Source organism: Anarrhichthys ocellatus, unplaced genomic scaffold, assembly GCF_004355925.1.
Source record: "Anarrhichthys ocellatus isolate YVR2014 unplaced genomic scaffold, GSC_Weel_1.0 scaffold21, whole genome shotgun sequence".
NCBI lineage: Eukaryota > Metazoa > Chordata > Actinopteri > Perciformes > Anarhichadidae > Anarrhichthys > Anarrhichthys ocellatus.
In genome coordinates this window covers 782903-802204 of record NW_022280051.1, presented here as the reverse complement: position 1 = coordinate 802204, position 19302 = coordinate 782903, and the positions used below count along the sequence as shown (strand labels likewise).

At 43.0% G+C, this 19302-nt stretch overlaps 1 protein-coding gene across 3 annotated transcripts in view; it reads right to left on the bottom strand.

The window, feature by feature from the left end:
- Positions 1–544: 544 nt before the first annotated feature.
- The window catches only part of ube2h (ubiquitin-conjugating enzyme E2H (UBC8 homolog, yeast)), a 25447-nt gene continuing 6689 nt past the window's right edge, over positions 545–19302 (bottom strand). Inside the window, exons 2-7 of one of the 3 annotated variants that reach the window (XM_031859043.1) lie at positions 7635–7711; positions 6528–6602; positions 6392–6431; positions 5607–5659; positions 4355–4483; positions 545–4196 (exon numbers count right to left, since the gene is read on the bottom strand). In XM_031859043.1, the coding sequence (XP_031714903.1) occupies positions 4072–4196; positions 4355–4483; positions 5607–5659; positions 6392–6431; positions 6528–6602; positions 7635–7711 (499 nt within the window). In that variant the 3' untranslated portion in view covers positions 545–4071. Of the gene's footprint in view, positions 4197–4354; positions 4484–5606; positions 5660–6391; positions 6432–6527; positions 7712–19302 lie in introns of those variants that run through there. The other 2 variants (XM_031859045.1, XM_031859044.1) reach the window with 2 other exon arrangements.

Here is a 19302-nt window from a genome sequence, read left to right as displayed (position 1 = left end):
CAAAATAAAAACCTTTTGACTTTTTTTAAACCCTCAAGTATCGCACAATAGGTAACAAATACATAGTTTCTATTAAAAAAAAAAAAACCTGCCATTTCCATGCTGTGTGTGCCTGCTAAATCCCCCGATTGCAGCAGTGGACCAGCACAGGGCACAAATCCACACAAGCACAAGACGTGGGAGGTGTGCACCAAGCGAGCCTCGACTCCACACCAGAAGCATGCAAGTGCACAAGGAGATACAGTCAACACAGGGAGGGGGGAGTGGGGGATATTACAAGATCAGGGTGCTGGCTCTCTGCAGCTGTGCTGATAAAACGGAGGACGAGCCCTGGACGTCCCGTCTATGGATTAATGACAGATCGGTCCTTCATCCTCATTGAATCCGGCGGGGTGTGCGGGGGATTGTGCAGGTGTGGTTGTGGGGATATGGCTCTGGACTGGACCTTCTCTGCAGTTTTTGCAATTAGAATTTTGAGGACCCCATCAATCATGTTAATGTGGTTGTCTGGAGTTGCTGTTTAAAACAGAGTAGTGAAGACATAGCTGTACACCTGTGGTCTTAGAGCAGACGAGGGGAGAAAGCCAAAAGGAAATGAAATTTAAAAAAAGCACTTTAAACATGTTTCTCCAAATTAGTTTCAGTTGTAATGGGAAACAATCATTCACTGGTTTGAGGACATTTTCTTTAGTTGGTGACCTGAATCACAAAGGCAGTAATTATGTCCCTTGACCTTGGAATTGTGGAAGAAAATGAGGGAGGCCGCTGAAACGATCAGAGGGTTGTCATGTTGACCAGAGCCATACCAGGCCAGTTTGAGTACATCGTCAATTTATTGCTGAAAACTAAAACCAAACCTATGATTTTACCCGAACACAAAAGTCTTTTTGAAAAAGACAAAAATATCAGTTCCCTGTTGCACCGTTGCCTCATAATGTGCTACTTTATTACAATTCTCAACTCGGATAGACCATATTTTCGGCACTCGCATACGATACTGCCCAAATGTAAAGTAAAACAAGCATTCAATCTTTACTCAAGGATATCATCAGTGTGATAATCTAGCTGACCCATAACTCGGTGGCGCTTGATGACCCAAGATTAAAAGCTATAAAGGAGGTCTCTATAGTGAATACAAACATGTATAGGCAGCTTAGGGAGAAAACACAAGCCAATTGAGAGAGAGTGGGGTTCTGCACACAGTTTGCAGGTTTGTTCTGTTGAAGTGGATGTGGATGCCAAACTTCACCACAAACACTCTGAACACATGAAGACATTCACATAGCCTTATACTGCCTTCAACATGTCGAATATCACAAGTTAGCTGTGCGACAGTTAAAAAACGGCTGCATCCTGCCGGAAGCTAACCCTGAAGCTAACAACCAAAACCTCAGACAGGATGAGAGAACTTATTACATGTAACTTTTAACAGCCAAAGTCTTCAGATAAATATTGGAAATTAAAAACAAAGTCAGGAAGTGTGTCTGTTCTAAAATCGGCATAGAAATGTGACAATTATGAGCATATCAGTGTGTTGTAAATCATGTTTTTGGGAGAAAATCCAATCTCTTGAAAAGGGCCGAACCACTTCTGTACAGTTGGATCCATCAGGCTCACTACAGGTTGAACATAACCAGAGTTTGAAATCACTCGCGCTCTTCTGTACAACAGGCATGTCTATGGAGTATCTCACATTTTACCACACAACAGACACTCACTAAAAACCAGATGATTGCTTTATCTATAGTTTACCTCACTAGCTAACTCTAATCTGTAACACAGCCAGAAAGCGCATGTTTAGTTGAAGTAAACACCCAGTGAAACTAACTATATCCTGTAAAAAAACAGTTCAACAAATATTATTATGATTTCCATCCTTTCAATGCGTCCTGGGTGAAAATGTTAATCACAATGCAAGATACAACCAAACCGTATTTGGAACCTGAGCCAGAAAAGTCTAACATTAGCTCAAATGAACCCAAATGCGACTCAGCCCTGGGTAACTCCCCTTCTCTGCAAGAGTGTGGCAATGTAGACGTCGAATCACAATTTGCACAGTGTCACTTTACGGACAGAGGAGAGTGAAAGATGTGTAAAAACCATGTGCTTTTCTCGTGACTTTTGAACTTCATGACTGTTTGGAAACATGGTTCTGGGAGAGTTCTTCAATGGTCGCCCTTCCTTTTGTGATGAGGCACAGAAGAGTTGAGATCAGAAGTGATAAGGTGACCTTTTGTGCCCGATTCAGCTTCGACTCTCGCACTCAGGATGCACAATCTGCCACGAAGCAAACCGGTCATTCTTACTGCGATCTATGAAGCGAATACATTTCAGGGTTTTCTAGGTAGTTCGACTGCAACGTTAGCCTCGACAAGCAACACCTGCTCAGTGTTTTGGGTTCAACACTGAATTTTCATGAGGCTACAGGGAGGTCTCTTATCACTGTACAAGGTAGATGCTGTACATAAACGCATTGACCACCCCCCCATTGGGCAAAATTATTATTTTTTTCTTTTTAAATACAGGAAATAAAAGACGGAAAAAACAGGCAAAGGTCAAAGCTGCGATTGCAATTTCTTTCCACGCATCATGGATTTGCATCTTAACCTGCCGCATTGAATCAACAATGAATAACACCATTTTTTTTTTTTTTTCAGCTAAGGAGTTCAAATCTATACATATTAAATGAATCCCCTCAACGAAAATTGCTGTAAGCCTGAATGTCATACATTGGGCTCCTGGTAGGCAGACATAAAGAGGGAATGGAGTTGATGCAGTCGGGGTATATACCACAGGTGGGACCTGTATGACGGGCATGCATTTGAGCAAAACTCAAGGTAACAGTGGAATGTGAGGCGGACCGATACTACACAAACTGGAATCTTTCCACTTTTGCTGCTTTTCACTCAAATTAAAAAAAACTGACTTTGGTGCTGGTTTTTCTAAATTCACCAGAAGAGGTGATAAATACATTCTTTCTCGACCTGACAAAGTTGTTCGTGACCAACAACACTAATAGAAATGCGTTTTAAAAGCAGGACAGGTGATTTGAAAGCCAGTGGGCATCCTGCACAGTGAGCATGTGTTTTGACTTTCATGACAGAAATTTGCATGAAAAATTAAATTCATATGGTTCGACGTTTTAAAGGGTAGCTCTGGTCCGTTTGCGAGGTCCCCTCACACCAAGTGAGTACGACCAGAATCTCCACAAATGCCACTTATGTCTTCATTGCCTTTGTGCATGAATCAGCCATGCAGTTTATGCAGCTAGTGTGTACGATCAACACCGTAAGCACCCAACGTGTCTTTGTCCCTCTGACAAGATATGGATCTGATTCATTATCCCCCCCAAAGACCTCGTTAAGCATTTATTTTGCTCTGCACGGTGGCACATGTAGACAGGCAGCAGCAGGTCAACAAAGAGCAACACAAAGGTAAAGTAACATGCAACTGAATGTTGAAAAAGATATGCTGAGGAAGCATTCAGGGTTGATTTATGAGCTTATTTTGGCACTACACTTCTTGTACTTTTATATAAGGTGTGCTGTGACACCTTGGGTGGGATTGTGCCTCAGAAACACCGTCTCGACTACGGGATAATATTGTAGAGCTGTACACCATAGGCAAGCAAGACCTAAGCAGCTCTGTGGCGGAGCAACTAAAAAAGAAAGGAAATTAGGTTTCAGGTCAAACATATATATTTTTTATGTATTAAAAAGTGAAATTTTGAGTAAAGAAATGAGATGTTCACGGGGAGACTTCCTGCCTACGCCTACATGAAGCACCTTAAAAACGTGGAGATAACAGGCGCGTGTGAAAGCAATCGCGACATCTGTGAAGGAGAAACAGCTACAGAACGGGAGGGGTGTCTGTCAAACACACCGAAGGCTAGATATCCATAAAAATCCTTGTTTAGTAGTAATAGTAATGATAATAATAATAATAATAATAATAAAAAAAACAACTTGTTTAAATATGAATAGTATAAGTCTGCTTTCTCATGGTTAGGAAATCAAATATAGTCTCTGTGGGGGTTAAAGGAGGAGGCGGGATGGGGGAGCCCTCCTATCACTACAACTCCATGTCCTGGGCCTCGTCTTCTGAGAAATCAGACATGGAGCTTTCGGATGAAGAGTCGCCTGCCCCGTCTTCCTGCTCCTTCAGAGCCTCCTCTGTTGCATATTTCTGGATGTACTCTGTGGAGGGAAAAACAGAGACAGAGAGAGAGAGAGACAGAGAGAGAATATTTGTGAGGTAATGACATTGGAAAAATAACTTTTTCTGGGTGTGCAATAACCTAAAAATCTAAAAGGGATCTGCAATCTACACCCAACAGATTGTGATTAGTTTTAACCTTTGATTTTCTGCTTGTACTCCTCGGGCCGGTGAAGGTACATGGCAGCTGCATCTCCATTCAGGGGGTCGATGGGGTTCGGGTAAGCCAGCAACTGGGGCAGGAACGACTCAAAGATGTTGGTCAAATCTGGGGAAGAAGGAAACAGATCAATGGACACACGTATCAGTCAGTGATGAGCCGACGGAGATGCACGGTGCGTTTACTAGTAGCAAGATCTCACAGCCTAGCATGGGCTCACAGAGGCTAGAACCACACTAATCCCTTCCCCTCGCTCTCTGCTAGCAGGCCTGAGCTTTCTCTCACAGCTGAGGCCTGGAGGGAAAAAAAAAAAAAAAAAAAAAAAAAAAAAAACTGCAATTCTGCGCTCATCTCCGGGGTGTCACTGTTGAGCCCATTGAAGCTGGGAAAACAAAACACCTTCCTACATGCTATTGTACAGCACCATCATGTTTACATGATTCAATCAGTTGCTTTTGTTCCCTCTTGTTACACAGAATCACTACAGACAATGCTTGGTTGATTGGTCTATTCATTCCATGTTGGTCCAATCTGATTTCCGTTCTTCAAAAACGCCAAGTACAGCTAAATGTGTGCACAAACAAAAAGGTACAGTAACTCAAATGTGATTCTTGACTTGATGGTTTGATGCAAGTTTAGAGAAAAACAGGCCAAGCTGCCTCACTTGACCGACATTAAATCAGCAAATCTTTCCATCTTTATTTCAAAACGCTGGAATCAAGAGGTCAGTGCTTAAATAACATTTAGGGTTTTAACATTTGCCTTGTTCACACCGGTGAAGATAAATAGGCAGGGAAGCTGAAACAACTGCTAATGGCATTACTGTAATGCCATTTATATTGCTCAACAGCTATCTCAGCCCTGTGGAGGGGCTGTAATGAGAACTTAATGGGGAGATAGGGAGAAGGGCACAGGGACATGGAGAGGAGCAGAGAGGGAGGAGAGCAACTGGGTGACAAATGGTAAGTACAATCACGAGAGCATGTCGTTCACAGCTGGTGACTGTTTTCTGACCTTGCTGGGCGAGGGTATTACCTAGTTATTGCACACTTCTCTCCTCAGTAAGTAGATTAGGGCCAATTGTGCACCGCTGCCCAACGTGGCCACACCTAGCGAGGGGGGGGGGGGGCCCCGCAGTCACCTATCTGGTGGCTCCGTGTCAAGATATTCGCACAGACCCGCCAGTGAGGGGGAACTTAATATGGACACATACACAGTTGTGTCCACTCACCATAAAGGGCTGTCCATGTCTGGTTGATGACATCTAAGCACACTGTCCCTGACCTGGGAAACCGAGAAGAAAACAAGAGTTAGAGGGGTTAGAGGGGTAAGGCCGAGACAATCTGTGTGCAACGAGGGTCCCAGTATGTCAACGGTTCATCGGGGCTTGTCCTTTTGCAAATGTGGCTGTGAAATGCAGCTTTCTTTTGCCTCACAGTGGAGCACAGTGGAGATATATTCCTTGGTTCCCTAAATACTCGTGTGGCAGTCAAGTGCTTAGAGGAGAGTTCTGGAGGTTGTTGTCAAGTTGTGAAATATCATGACCAGGTCAGACATAACAGGTAGTTGCAACCAAATAACTATCAGTCACTGGTGAGTGTATTACTGTAAGTAGACCAATGGCAAATCTGGGTTTGAATAATGGAAGCCTGACATAAATAAATGACATATAAAACTTTCTGATGGGAGCAGCCTCAATGAGCTATTATCTTTGGTCTTTGCGAGACTAGACTGTCCTACTTGGTCCTCCCTTCACAGGGCACATCCCTCAGAGGATCCGGCCTCTAAGCAGTGGATTACTGGGCCGAGAGAAACAAAGAGCTTGGCCCGGTTCAATATTTTGTAGGATTTACTGCTGTTCGCGGATTGTGCAAAAACTAGTGACTCATATCAAAGTATTAAAAGTGTAGTTCACAACTTAAGCGGACTCATTTTACACTATTTCAAGGCCTAGAACACAACACATGAAAAAGCTAAATAGGACACTTTTCAATTGCGTGACTGAAATCAACTTACGCTTCGTCAATGTTGGGATGAAAAATCTTGTTCATGAATCCTGAAAAATCAAAGCAGAGATGATGAACATGAAGTGGAACCCCCCCCCCTAAAAAAAGATTGCGATGTTATCTTGATACGACAGTAGAGCCCCTACCTATTGATGGTGATTTGAAAGGGTATTTGTCAGGAAGATCTACTCGCACCTTCCACACGCCTCCTTCGTACGGTGCTGCACATGAGGAATGCAGAGGAGAGACTTTCATTCCATTGAACGTCATATTTCATCCTTTATGCACTCTAATGGGTTTAGACACTGTAGGGTTGTATCAATTTTCTGCACTCCTTTCTCCACTCACACAAACAACAGAGAGAGGAACACTTGAGAAATGAGCTACACACACACCACCTCCCTCTGCTGTTTTCTTTTATCTTACGCAGTAATGTATTTCAGCCCAGTTCCCTTCACATAATACACCGACATCAAAGAGGAAGAGAGTGAGATTGTTTGAGTGTGCGGTGCAGTACTGACACTGAGGAGCACACAGACGAAAACACACTTGTTGAAGATGACTGATGAGCATGTGCATGCTACACACACACACACACACACGTGTGGACAGAGTGCAGGGCCATTTTATTTCGGCGTAGTTACGAGGCGTCATAAACGGGGTCAAACGGCAACTTCCCCTCTTTACCGATGTGTAAGTGGCGGTGGTTTCAGTGCGACAGATGTTGTGAACAGCACACCAAAGAAGTATTTCCTGCCGATGAGGCCACTCTGCTCATCCAAATTCCCCTCGAGCCCAGCTCTTCTGTTTTACACGTCGTCGCCTCAGTTGCCTGGTTTCAATCCGTTTCACGTTCCAGGCCTGCTGTGACGAACCTCTTTATGCTGCGACGACCGATTCCTGTGAATTCATTGTCCTTTCACGCTCTGGTTACTTTAACTAAATGTCAGATGTGGGAAAATTATCAGTTATTAATAGCAATGACAATCTGGATTTATTACTACTTTAAAAAAACGTTAGATTTGTGATCAGAGAAGAGGCATTAATGGGAGAGCATCCGAGATGCACGAATAAACGTTCCTTAATTTGTTGAACATTTCTTGGAACAGGGATGAAAACATCCTACAGCCACTTACATGAGAACGTGAATTAGCCCGAATGAGGATTCAGCAACAATTCAGTTAACTTCTTTAATGTGTCTGGACAAAAAAACAACTAAAATCGATGTTAAAATCAGAAAAGAGAACACTTACTTCCTTGTGGGCCGAAAAACTTCACTACAAATTCATTGAGTCCACTGAGGATGGTGACTTCATGCTTGCTCTCGATGCTGTCAAGTGGTTAAGGACAACATCTTGACATGACTGCATACACGTAAACAAAACACAACAATAACACACCACTCTTGAATAATATTCAAGAATGACTAACAATCTGGCCTCTGTGAAAATAGAAATGCAGCTGCTTCAGCTGTTGCCAGTTAAATCGACCTTTTTCCTTTCTCCGAGCCAACATCATCCTTTAAAGAGAGCCATGATAGCTTTGGACAGATAATGAAAACAAATCAATGCAGGAAAGATTACATTCTGATTCATATTTGACGCCTTAGTCCTGGACCTTGAATGGCAAATAGATAGCCTCGCGCTGATTTGTCATTCTGCACGTTCAAGCAATTAATATCCCCGAGACTGAATGTGAAGTATGCAGGCCAGTGATTCCAAAAAAAAAAAAATAATCAGGAACACTCGCATCAGCCAGCGGATCATATTCACCCATGCTTCAGAACCATGCTGGCCTTGCTCCACCTGTCACTCTGTAATGGCCGCCCTAAACAACAAGTCCACCAGCTTAAAAAGAGAGGAGAAGCACTCTGCATGCGCAAGTTCTCCTGTTAAGCGGTGAACTATGAGGTGAAAGACATTTAATTATTTAGTAGTTTTACAAAGAGGCTCGTTTGCATCATTGGTGTTTATTCATCTCGGACCATTTAATCTGCATCTTGGTGATCTATGGCAAGGCAGGTGCTCTCAAAATCATTTTTAACCCTCTCCATGCAACATACTGCAGATAATATGACTCTTATTAATATTATTAACACCTGGATCACACACGACATACATTCTTAATTTGATGCAAGAATGTTGGTACTCCGACATTCTGACCCAACTGTTGAGCCGGCCGAGATATTCATCCAATAAATCTAGCACAGAAACAGTCGATACATAATTACACTCGTAACAAACCCTGCTGAATTTTTGATGATTTGTATTCAGTATATTATGTGGAAAATCCAATATCACAGCAGTGAGCAGATAATGTATGCTCGCTCTGATTATTTTTGATCTCCGCTCTCGCACAAAATCATCACAGGGATATGATTTCTCTTTCATGTGAGCGGAGGGAAGAGAAAATAAACACGGGGGAAAGGAAGAGTCGGAAGGTTGAGGACATGGGATGAAACTCAGGTTCCCATGCCACACGACAGCAGCTGGCTCGTCAATCCGGATTGAGCGAGTATCCCATTAGCGGTAGCCCTGACCCCCGAAGGGTTAAATCAAACTGGGAGGTTATTTTTAAGCTTTTGGTCGAGTCTGCGAAGAGCAGACTGAACCCCTGGCTTGTGCAAGGAAATGTGTCACTGTCAGACAGAAGAGGAAGCTCTCTGTTCTGACTTGTGTTGGCGTCAAAGAGACATTCTGAGGCAAAGTCCAAAGCAGAGTGAACAACCACCGACACGAAGAGGACAATACGAGCAAAACAACAACCAGCCGCATGCAATAGTGAGACTCCAGCCAGACGTTTCAGACGACATGCGCCATGTTTGCATTCCGCAGTTCACCGACTTCTGCCCTTCATATGAGGACACATGTGCACCATACAAATGTGTGTAGCACAGGAGCGAGGGCAGCAAGGCAGATTGCTGCATTGCTGCCCTTGCATTACTCAAGTAAAGTCATTTACTTTACTTGAGTATAAGTAAAGATACCTTACTGGAAAATGACTCCAGTAAAAGTAAAAGTCACCTATTAGAATACTACTTGAGTAAAAGTCCTAAAGTATCTGATATTTATTGTACTTAAGTATCAAAAGTAATTTTCTGATATTAAATGTACTTAAGTATTGAAAGTAAAAGTACAAGTAAATGCTGCTAATAAAAAAGCAAAGGGTCAGAATTATGAGAATTATGAAGTTGATTCTTTTAAGTGCTGTGGCACCATGACCAAGGACAAGGAGCTGTGTTGAAAATAATTGGGTTGGCTGTGATCCATCCAGGAGCAACAATATTCAACATAATATATTGTACATAATATACTTTTGCATCTGCTATGAACTTATCATCATAATTCTCAGAATTCTGCGTTTATAAGTATGCTCATTCCAACTAGAGGATGTAGAGGGCAAATGCATAATATTATGTTCAGCAAAGAATATCCACTTGATGCATCAGGTCAGTGTTTTGAGAAAGGACGCCTGCCTTGTAAACTCCTACGGGCCTGATTTGAACACAATAGGCAAAGGTTTTGCTCAAGCTGAATCTGCTACCATCATAACTCCATCTGATCATCCACAAAATGACTCAAATATCAAAACATGATCGATACTAAAGCAGCAACCCAGTGATTACTTGAAACTGAAAAATGTCCTGTTCATCTTCAAAAGACTACTACTAGAATGTAGCTTCTTTACATTATATTAGAATGTAAAGAAGCTACATTGTATAGAATGATTCTATTGAAGTTATTCATTTTTTAAATGCTTTAGCATATAGCATCCTGGGCATCAAAATAGCATCCTGGGCATCAGTTTTCTTTGCAAAATGTAGTGAAGTAAAAGTCAACAGAAATATAAATAGTAAAGTAAAGTACAGATATCCAAAAAAACGACTTAAGTACAGTAACGAAGTATTTCTACTTCGTTACTATACACCACTGGTGGTATGGACTGTGTGTGTTGTGTTATAGAGGACAGCAGTGAGGCAGGGTGGGGGATAAGCTATTAATGGGGTTGAATCAACACCGATTACGCCCCGCGGGCTGATTGACATTAGCCACACTGACCGAGGAGCCGGAGGAACGAACCGGTCAATGAGATTCAAGACAACCGAATTACAGGAGAGCAGAAACGCAGAAGGTCAGAGTCTTGGTGATCGGTAAACATGCGTGTGTGCATGTGAGCGAAGGAGGAGGCATTGGAAGGGAGAAGTGAACCGATTGACTCTCTGATGATGATGATGTGGACACAAGTTGCACACAAAGAAAAGCCCACAAATGACCAATATCCAATATCTGTCACAATACAGGGAGACCGAAACCTCCAAGCACTTACACCCCCCCCCCCACTGAGCCAGTCGGACAGAGAGAAAAAGATAAGTGTGGTCGGTCGCAAAACTTGACAGGCAGGACATTCAGTATATAACAAGTAACTAGGTGCTGCATTGTCGGTTTTAAAACAAAGGTGACACATTGCATTTCAAACGGGAAGGCAAATTGGTTTCGCAGGAACAGCTGGCAAGACTTGAAAAACAGAAGTAGGATTGTATAGTGCATTTACATGCACATCAATATTACATGTCTATTTCAGGCATTCAAATATTGTGTTTGGGTGCGTCGGTGTCTCAGTTCCAGTCAAGTGAAGTCATTAAGTGACATGAACACTGTAAACAAATAAATTGGCAATAACCTGAATCAACATACATCTTGAATATTAAAGGAATAAATCTGCTAGCATTTAAAAGCTGACATTTACTGCTATAATTACATGTAAACATCATATCTCACATATCAGATCCGAAGCATTTTTCAATATTTAAACACCACAATCTGGTAAGAATTACAAACCACTGAAAGTAGTTACTGATTAATCAACATAATCCGTATATTAATGTACATTTTAAATATTCATTGTCACCTAACCAGGATGGTTTCCACCAATCAACTCCTACCAACATTGTTTTGCTCACATATATTTGTTCCTCAACCCCATCATAGCAACAATCTGTCCACCCCCCCCCACCACCTTGGATTAGTATTGATAAATCATAATCTGTGGGTCAATATGCTTTTACACCCACTTGTAATCTGATACAGAGAGTCCAATCAATCCAGACGCACATCTTCACTGAGCTGTAACAGCAACAGTCTTCTGTGGTAACACCATTTCACTTCATATAATAACATACTGGCTTGACTTTAAAAGACTGCACAGCAAGACAAGGTCTAAGAGACCTACTTTCAGGCTACCAATTAGCCAAGTGTAACCAAGCACTAAGGTCAATGTTATCCTGGTTTTAAACTTCATACGGCACATTTAAGTGTAGAAATATGCAGTAAATAGCATTTGCGGTTGTGGTCCAGACATGTCTTGTTTTCCTTTGGGTCCGTTTAGGCCACTATCCCTCTCTGACCCTGGATTAAAATATCCCCATCCTGACCAAACTCTTTCCAAGTATGGAAAACAAACACGATGGGGAATCATAAACAGCACTCAAACAACGTGGTGTCAACCATGCGTGAACATTTCCCTCTTTGGAGACAGAGAGGTTTGTTGATCTGTTGAAAGGGAGGCACTGGATAGTTTCACAGTCAAACTCCCTTTCCTTTTTTTTATGGAGGGGAAGAAGAAGCCTGCACTGTCCTTTCATAAACAGGGTTACAAAATACATTTTTTAAATCCAGTATCAACTTCTTATTGTCTTTGTTTATTTTCTTTATGTCATCTGCATGTAGAATCAAATTCAAAAAGACCAAACTGGCTCCACAGGTCAGATTAGACTATTTACATCCGAGCATGCAATACTCTGACCACCTGCTGACCCCTCCAGCCTCAAGTAATCCTTTTAAAAAGGGAAGGCACAGAGCTTCTGGGCTGAAATAACAGGAAAGGCAGCAAATCAAATATTCCCCAAAGCACTGGGAGAGAGTTAGGTTACCGAGTAGCACAAAGGAACGGCATGCAGAATTTCCAGTTAGTAACGGCACTAACCAGAGAAGAAGACCGTCAAAGACTGAACATAAGAAGCAAAGCAAAGTTAAGAAGCCCGCCTGAAGGACATTAATAGTCCGTAACCACCAAAAAGCCAGCAGGGAGGAGAAACATAAAGGGAGCGAGGAGGAAAAAAAGAAAAAAAAAAAAAGGAAGCGAAAAAAAGGGGGGGCAAAAACAGGGGGGAAAAAGAGAGAGAGCATGAGAAGATGATACAGAGCTGTGAAGAATGAAGCAAAAAGATACACAGACAGACAGACAGAGAAAGAGACCAAAGGAGAGGCAGAGACATAGTGATGCAGAGATAATGAAAGAAAAGAGCTCAGCCTGGTGAATGCTCATAGCCTTGGAGGCAGATGGGTGGACGTGAATGACATCATTGCTGTGGACTGCAGGCCCATGATGATGATGATGATGATGATGATGATGATGATGTCGCCTGTGTGTTTATAAGACACATCAACGGGACAAAACCCATGTCTGGATTTGACTTTATGAAGAAAAAGCAGCTCAAGATTTACAAGCGATTGACAAAAACTAAAGTATTGTTTCTTCAGTTTTGTTCACACGAGAGCTTTTGTTTGGGACATGGTTCATTTTACTTAGACGACAGCTTTTTCATGTTGCGGTTTCCAATAAGAAACCCTCTGAATTGTTATGGGACAGATTGTTAAGGAGATAAAGAGCAGGAAAGACTCCGACCACCAGATGACCCGTCAACGCAAAAGAGAACGCAGAGTCATATCCTACCGCTGGGAATAGAGCCCTGTTTCAGAGAGCTGAGATGCCATCCTGCACAGCCTCATATGGGGAAGGGTTTTCTTTTTTGCATTGAGAGAAACCACGTTTTTTTTTTTTTTTAAAACACAGGGATTAAAGGATGTGGATTTGTTTTAATGGCAGAAGAAAGACGACACTCTTCACAGAGAGCAACTGGTTTTACAGCACATCTCTGTTTGGAGATAAGGAGGCAGCAACCTCTCTTTGGTGTCTCTCTCTCTTACACACTGACTGAAGCTGCAGTGCACAATCTAAGGCCGTGCAGATGAAAGGCAGGAAACACAGCAGCTCTCCTCAAGAGTGCAAGCAATGGGTTGGCTTCCTTCGCCGAAAACGATACAAGCTACCGAAAAGAACAAGCTAATAACGAAGTACAACATAAAAGCAATAATGAAACCGAAAAACAAAGTCAACACCAACAACAAAGCTGCTCCTTCCTATCAATATGGGCTCAACAGCCACTCTCTGATATTCAAAGAGAGCCGAGGGGAAAGTCATTTTTCAGCATTAGAGTCTAAGAGTGTTTAGTGTATCCACTTTTTTATTTAAACATGTGCATTGTTTCTTCTCAAGTCTTAGTCTGTGTGGAAATGTGCAATACACTTCTTTCTGTATTCGTGCTCTGCACCGAGCCAAGCGGGATTACAGCGTGACCTCCACTGCACTCGGCGGTCTGAAAACAGAGGCAGCTCGAGTAGCACAGCAGCCATGCTGCCACAGCAGGCAGAGCGAGCGATAGGTGCGGTGGTGCTGTGATTTAATCAGTTCAACACCAAACCCCCCCAGTGGTCACCGGTCAACCCCTAACTGACTCATTCCTCTCTCACATGTCCTCTCTTTCTGAGGCCATCAAGTCTCATCAAGTCAAAGTCTCTCGACTCAATTTGAAGGCAGATCGGGAGTCTAACTGAAGTTTAACAACAGCTCCCGTTCGCACAGGCCATAGATGGCTCCACACAGCTTCTTCATTTACACTATTGATAAAATGAAAATAAGGATCTTCTTATACCAATCTCATGTTTCAGGTGTTTTTCCTATTTCATATCAAAGAGGTTAATAATCAGGTTCAGGAGACTTAAATTTGGGTGCAGCAGTAAAACAGCTAATCATCAAGCCAGCGTGACAGAACTCAAAGGTCATGCATGTTGGTTTAGGGTTCTTTACATGGGGGCCAATGAGGTAAGGAGTTTAAACGCATTTCAACGTTTGCTTGACTGATTTGGAAATTGTGGTGCACCTCAGCCTCCGTCCTTCATTGTCAATGTAAGGCATGTGTTCTTCTGAGGTCCAGCATGAGGCGAAGGGGGTCCTGGCTGATCATGGCTGCCCTGGCTGGCTCCGAAAACTGTAAATAGGTACACTGGTATGATACGAACATGCCAGCTGCTCTCACTTCCCCCTCATCCGGGCCCGGATCCCACAAGAGATACGAGGGATAGATCTGGGGAGCTGGGGACTTAATCACCTTCATTACAACATACTTGCAAACTGAGATTAGGCACATGTGATTATTCTTTGTGGAAGCGAAACAAATAAACAAGCCACAAGGAGTGATCTAATCGTTCAAGGACCGGGCTAGAATAGTCGCGATGAAGCTTGCGGTGACTTGTAGATCACATTCGGACGTCTACAAAGTTGTTTATGAATAAACTTCTGACGGGATCAGGAGCTTTCTTATACTTTAACCTCCGCTTATCACTAAAAACACAACATAAGCTTCTTTGATCTCGGACAGGAAATGGGTTACACACGTGACCGAAACAGCGCTGCTATCCTCACGTTTATTCTTCACTCTGCCAACTACTGCCGTCTCACAAACCATCTTAAGAAATGAACTAGACAGCAGTTAAATACAGTTTGGTCAGACAGCCAAGTTCAGAAATTGGCATGATCGCAGTCCCAAAGGCTTCACCTAATAATTAAAACTGCGCCACAGCACTTGTTTCGCTCAGTTTGGTAACAATGAGCCCAGAACTACCAGGCTATAAAGGCCCTTTTCAACCACTTTGACAGGTTACAGTACAAGTATTAAGAACAATGTCAGTAATATGAAATAAAGTAGGTTAGCTCGCTCTGACACACTACGCGTTTGAATTCTGATGGAGCACTCGGTGCCAGCGTGTGCGGCCGGTGAAAAGAAAACCTTGCAGCACGTTTTACATATCAATGGGCACATGGCCCCAAAGGCCTGACTCACTGAAGTCCACATGTAAATGCATGGTAGCTTTTAAGTGCTGCACTCACTGGATGGTGGATTGGGAAGTAAATTATCTCTATGAACACTTCGGTTACAAGTCCACATCTGGAATTTCAACACATTTAACATACGATAAAACAAAGGATTAGGTTAACCCAACATATATATTATTTTGCTATGCAGATTTGGTTCTCATTGAATACAGGCCTATGTGTACTACGTTAGCTGACGGCTAGCTCCCTCCCTGTGTGAGAGCTTTGAACGGCACAGCACTGCACAGGCCAAGTTCTTTGTCTTCGCTGGTGGGAGATGAGAGCCCACCCACTGCAATCAAACATGAATCCCTCAGCTGCTCCTCCTCTCAGCCTTTCACTAAATCAACAGTCTATTTACAGCAGTAGCACGGAGTCTGAGTGACCGGGCTGCGTGCATACACACAAACAGAATTATCATTAACGATCACAAAACTGAGCCAGGGCAGGAGAAACAATGACCTGAATCCGAGGCATCCATCTAATGAGCAAATCTACGAACAGACAAGACAAGATTACAGCCCCCCCCCCCCCCGAATTTCAACACCGACATGTTGAGGAAACTGCTAACAAACCTCAACTACAGTGTACTGAGAGACAGACACCACGGCTAATTTCATCAACATGCTACAGTGGAGACACATAGAGGCAGATTACCAGATGGATTGTAGGGTGTGGACAGTGTAGGGTGCACTTTTATGATAACGCTCTTTATCTTCGTACATAGGCGTACATTTTAGCCATAAAGGGGTACCTTAAAGTCAACATGTTTTCTCAGAGTCACTGGTCCATATGCCAAATGTAGCGCCTTCGGTTTCCCACATTAAAGCAGCAGCGCACGTGAGCGACAGAGGCAGGCTGAGCTCCCCAGTGGGAGGAAGAAAAAAAAAAAAAAAAATCATGTGAAACAAAGAGAGGAACTTCAGTCCATCTGTTTCTCTAAAGGGAACTCAGCCATTCGTGCGGGAAGCTTCACTGTTAGCACTGTGGGATTAACAGTGAGGGAGGGCCTCAAATCTCCGACTGTTAGAGATGCCTTGCTCCTGGAGCCCCCAAAACAGGGCTGTCAATCAAGGTGGGGGCCCCGCTGACTAGAAGGGACCTCGTCCACAATTTACTTGATTAAAAAGAGCAGGAGCTTGGTTTAGGGCTGAATGATGCGACATTATTATAAGCATAGCAAAGAGGTCAGCAATCACAGAAAAAGTAAATGTACCGTAATTATCTCAGTTCAGCCCTGCTAATTTTATACCATCACTGGCTGAGCGTGTACAGCAGGTGGGCCATTCCCTTCATTGTCTTCGTGTTTGAGCTTCTTACTACAGATTAAATATTAACCTGTAGCCACAATAAACATGTGATATCTGGGCTTTCAGGTTAACCATACGGCCAATGCCAAGCAAGGAACTCATGGCTTAAGTGAAGTATCATCACCAGACATACTGTAGATTCCAATCCAAACAACATATCATTTGGCTGTGTGTAAATTGAAACATCTGTATGTGTTTGAGTTGTGTGCTTTTATACCTACAGCCTGCTGTAAGCTAAATGGTACTGTGCATGTTTTCTGTAACCCTCTTAGCTTCTTTGTGTTTCCTGCTGCAGTTGTTGCTATAACACCATAACAACAAGCATTTTGTTTCAGCAACTTCATCACCAGACCAGCGCTTTCCCCGCACTCGTCATGAGTGCATCACGCTCCTGTTCATTCAGTCAATCTCTCGGTCAGGAGCGGGCAGAAAACCGCTGGCTCCTTCGCTACAGTAAACCCGCGTCCAGTTGGTTCAGTCCCGCAATAATAGCGCTGGGCGCAGATTAGCTGCCTGTGACATGGTCTGACACAGCAGCAGCAGGAGGTGGAGGTCACATGGGGCTTTTGTAAAACGGGAAACACAAAAGACTCCTCTGCTGATGCTGTCCGGATGTCATGTTACAAGTGCACAATGGGGCCGAAAACGCCGAGCGGAGTGCAGATAAAGCCCAGGATTGGTATTCCACTCAGGGAGGACGGAGGGATGTGGTGGGGAAGGGAGTAGGGGAGGACATTCAAATTAAAAAAAAAGAGAGAGAGGAGGTGGACAATGCCTCTGAAAAACGAACCCCTGATTGTGGACAACTGAATGAATCAAGATTACTGAAGGCCAAATGCTGCCTCAACAATCCCTTCAAGGAAAAATGGATCCTTGAAGAAACAGGAAGAAGCACAAACGTAACACACAACATACCTGCATCCTACATCTGATTTGGGGTGACATGATTGAGACCCACATACACCGGTATTGATGCCAGGTATGATGATGGATACCGGGGCTGGTGAAGTATGCAACACCCCAACAACTCCCCACAGTCTCGGATATAATTCATCTGTGGCCATGCTCCACAGAACTGCTATCCAATCACTTTCAGACCTTCCGGCAGCATTGGAAAGGTTGAAAGGTACAGCCGAGACGCAGTCTAGTTGTCATGAAAATATCTAATGAGATTTCATATATAGATGCTGGTCATATAATTAGAATATCATCAAAAAGTTGATTTATTTCACTAATTCCATTCAAAAAGTGAAACTTGTCTATTATATTCATTCATTCATTCATTACACACAGACTGATATATTTCAAATGTTTATTTCTTTTAATTTTGATGATTATAACTGACAACTAAGGAAAATCCCAAATTCAGTATCTCAGAAAATTTTAATATTGTGAAAAGGTTCAATATTGAAGACACCTGGTGCCACACTCTAATCAGCTAATTAACTCAAAACACCTGCAAAGGCCTTTAAATGGTCTCTCAGTCTAGTTCTGTAGGCTACACAATCATGGGGAAGACTGCCGACTTGACAGTTGTCCAAAAGACGACCATTGACACCTTGCACAAGGAGGGCAAGACACAAAAGGTCATTGCAAAAGAGGCTGGCTGTTCACAGAGCTCTGTGTCCAAGCACATTAATAGAGAGGCGAAGGGAAGGAAAAGATGTGGTAGAAAAAAAAGTGTACAAGCAATAGGGATAACCGCACCTTGGAGAGGATTGTGAAACAAAACCGATTCAAAAATGTGGGGGAGATTCAGAAAGAGTGGACTGCAGCTGGAGTCAGTGCTTCAAGAACCACTACGCACAGACGTATGCAAGACATGGGTTTCAGCTGTCGCATTCCTTGTGTCAAGCCACTCTTGAACAACAGACAGCATCAGAAGCATCTCGCCTGGGCTAAAGACAAAAAGGACTGGAATGCTGCTGAGTGGTCCAAAGTTATGTTCTCTGATGAAAGTAAATTTTGCATTTCCTTTGGAAATCAGGGTCCCAGAGTCTGGAGGAAGACAGGAGAGACACACAATCCACGTTGCTTGAGGTCCAGTGTAAAGTTTCCACAGTCAGTGATGGTTTGGGGTGCCATGTCAGCTGCTGGTGTTGGTCCACTGTGTTTTCTGAGGTCCAAGGTCAACGCAGCCGTATACCAGGAAGTTTTAGAGCACTTCATGCTTCCTGCTGCTGACCAACTTTATGGAGATGCAGATTTCATTTTCCAACAGGACTTGGCAACTGCACACAGTACCAAAGCAACCGGTACCTGGTTTAAGGACCATGGTATCCCTGTTCTTAATTGGCCAGCAAACTCGCCTGACCTTAACCCCATAGAAAATCTATGGGGTATTGTGAAGAGGATAATGCAAAATGCCAGACCCAACAATGCAGAAGAGCTGAAGGCCACTATCAGAGCAACCTGGGCTCTCATAACACCTGAGCAGTGCCACAGACTGATCGACTCCATGCCACGCCGCATTGCTGCAGTAATTCAGGCAAAAGGAGCCCTAATTAAGTATTGAGTGCTGTACATGCTCATACTTTTCATGTTCATACGTTTCAGTTGGCCAAGATTTCTAAAAATCCTTTCTTTGTATTGGTCTTAAGTAATATTCTAATTTTCTGAG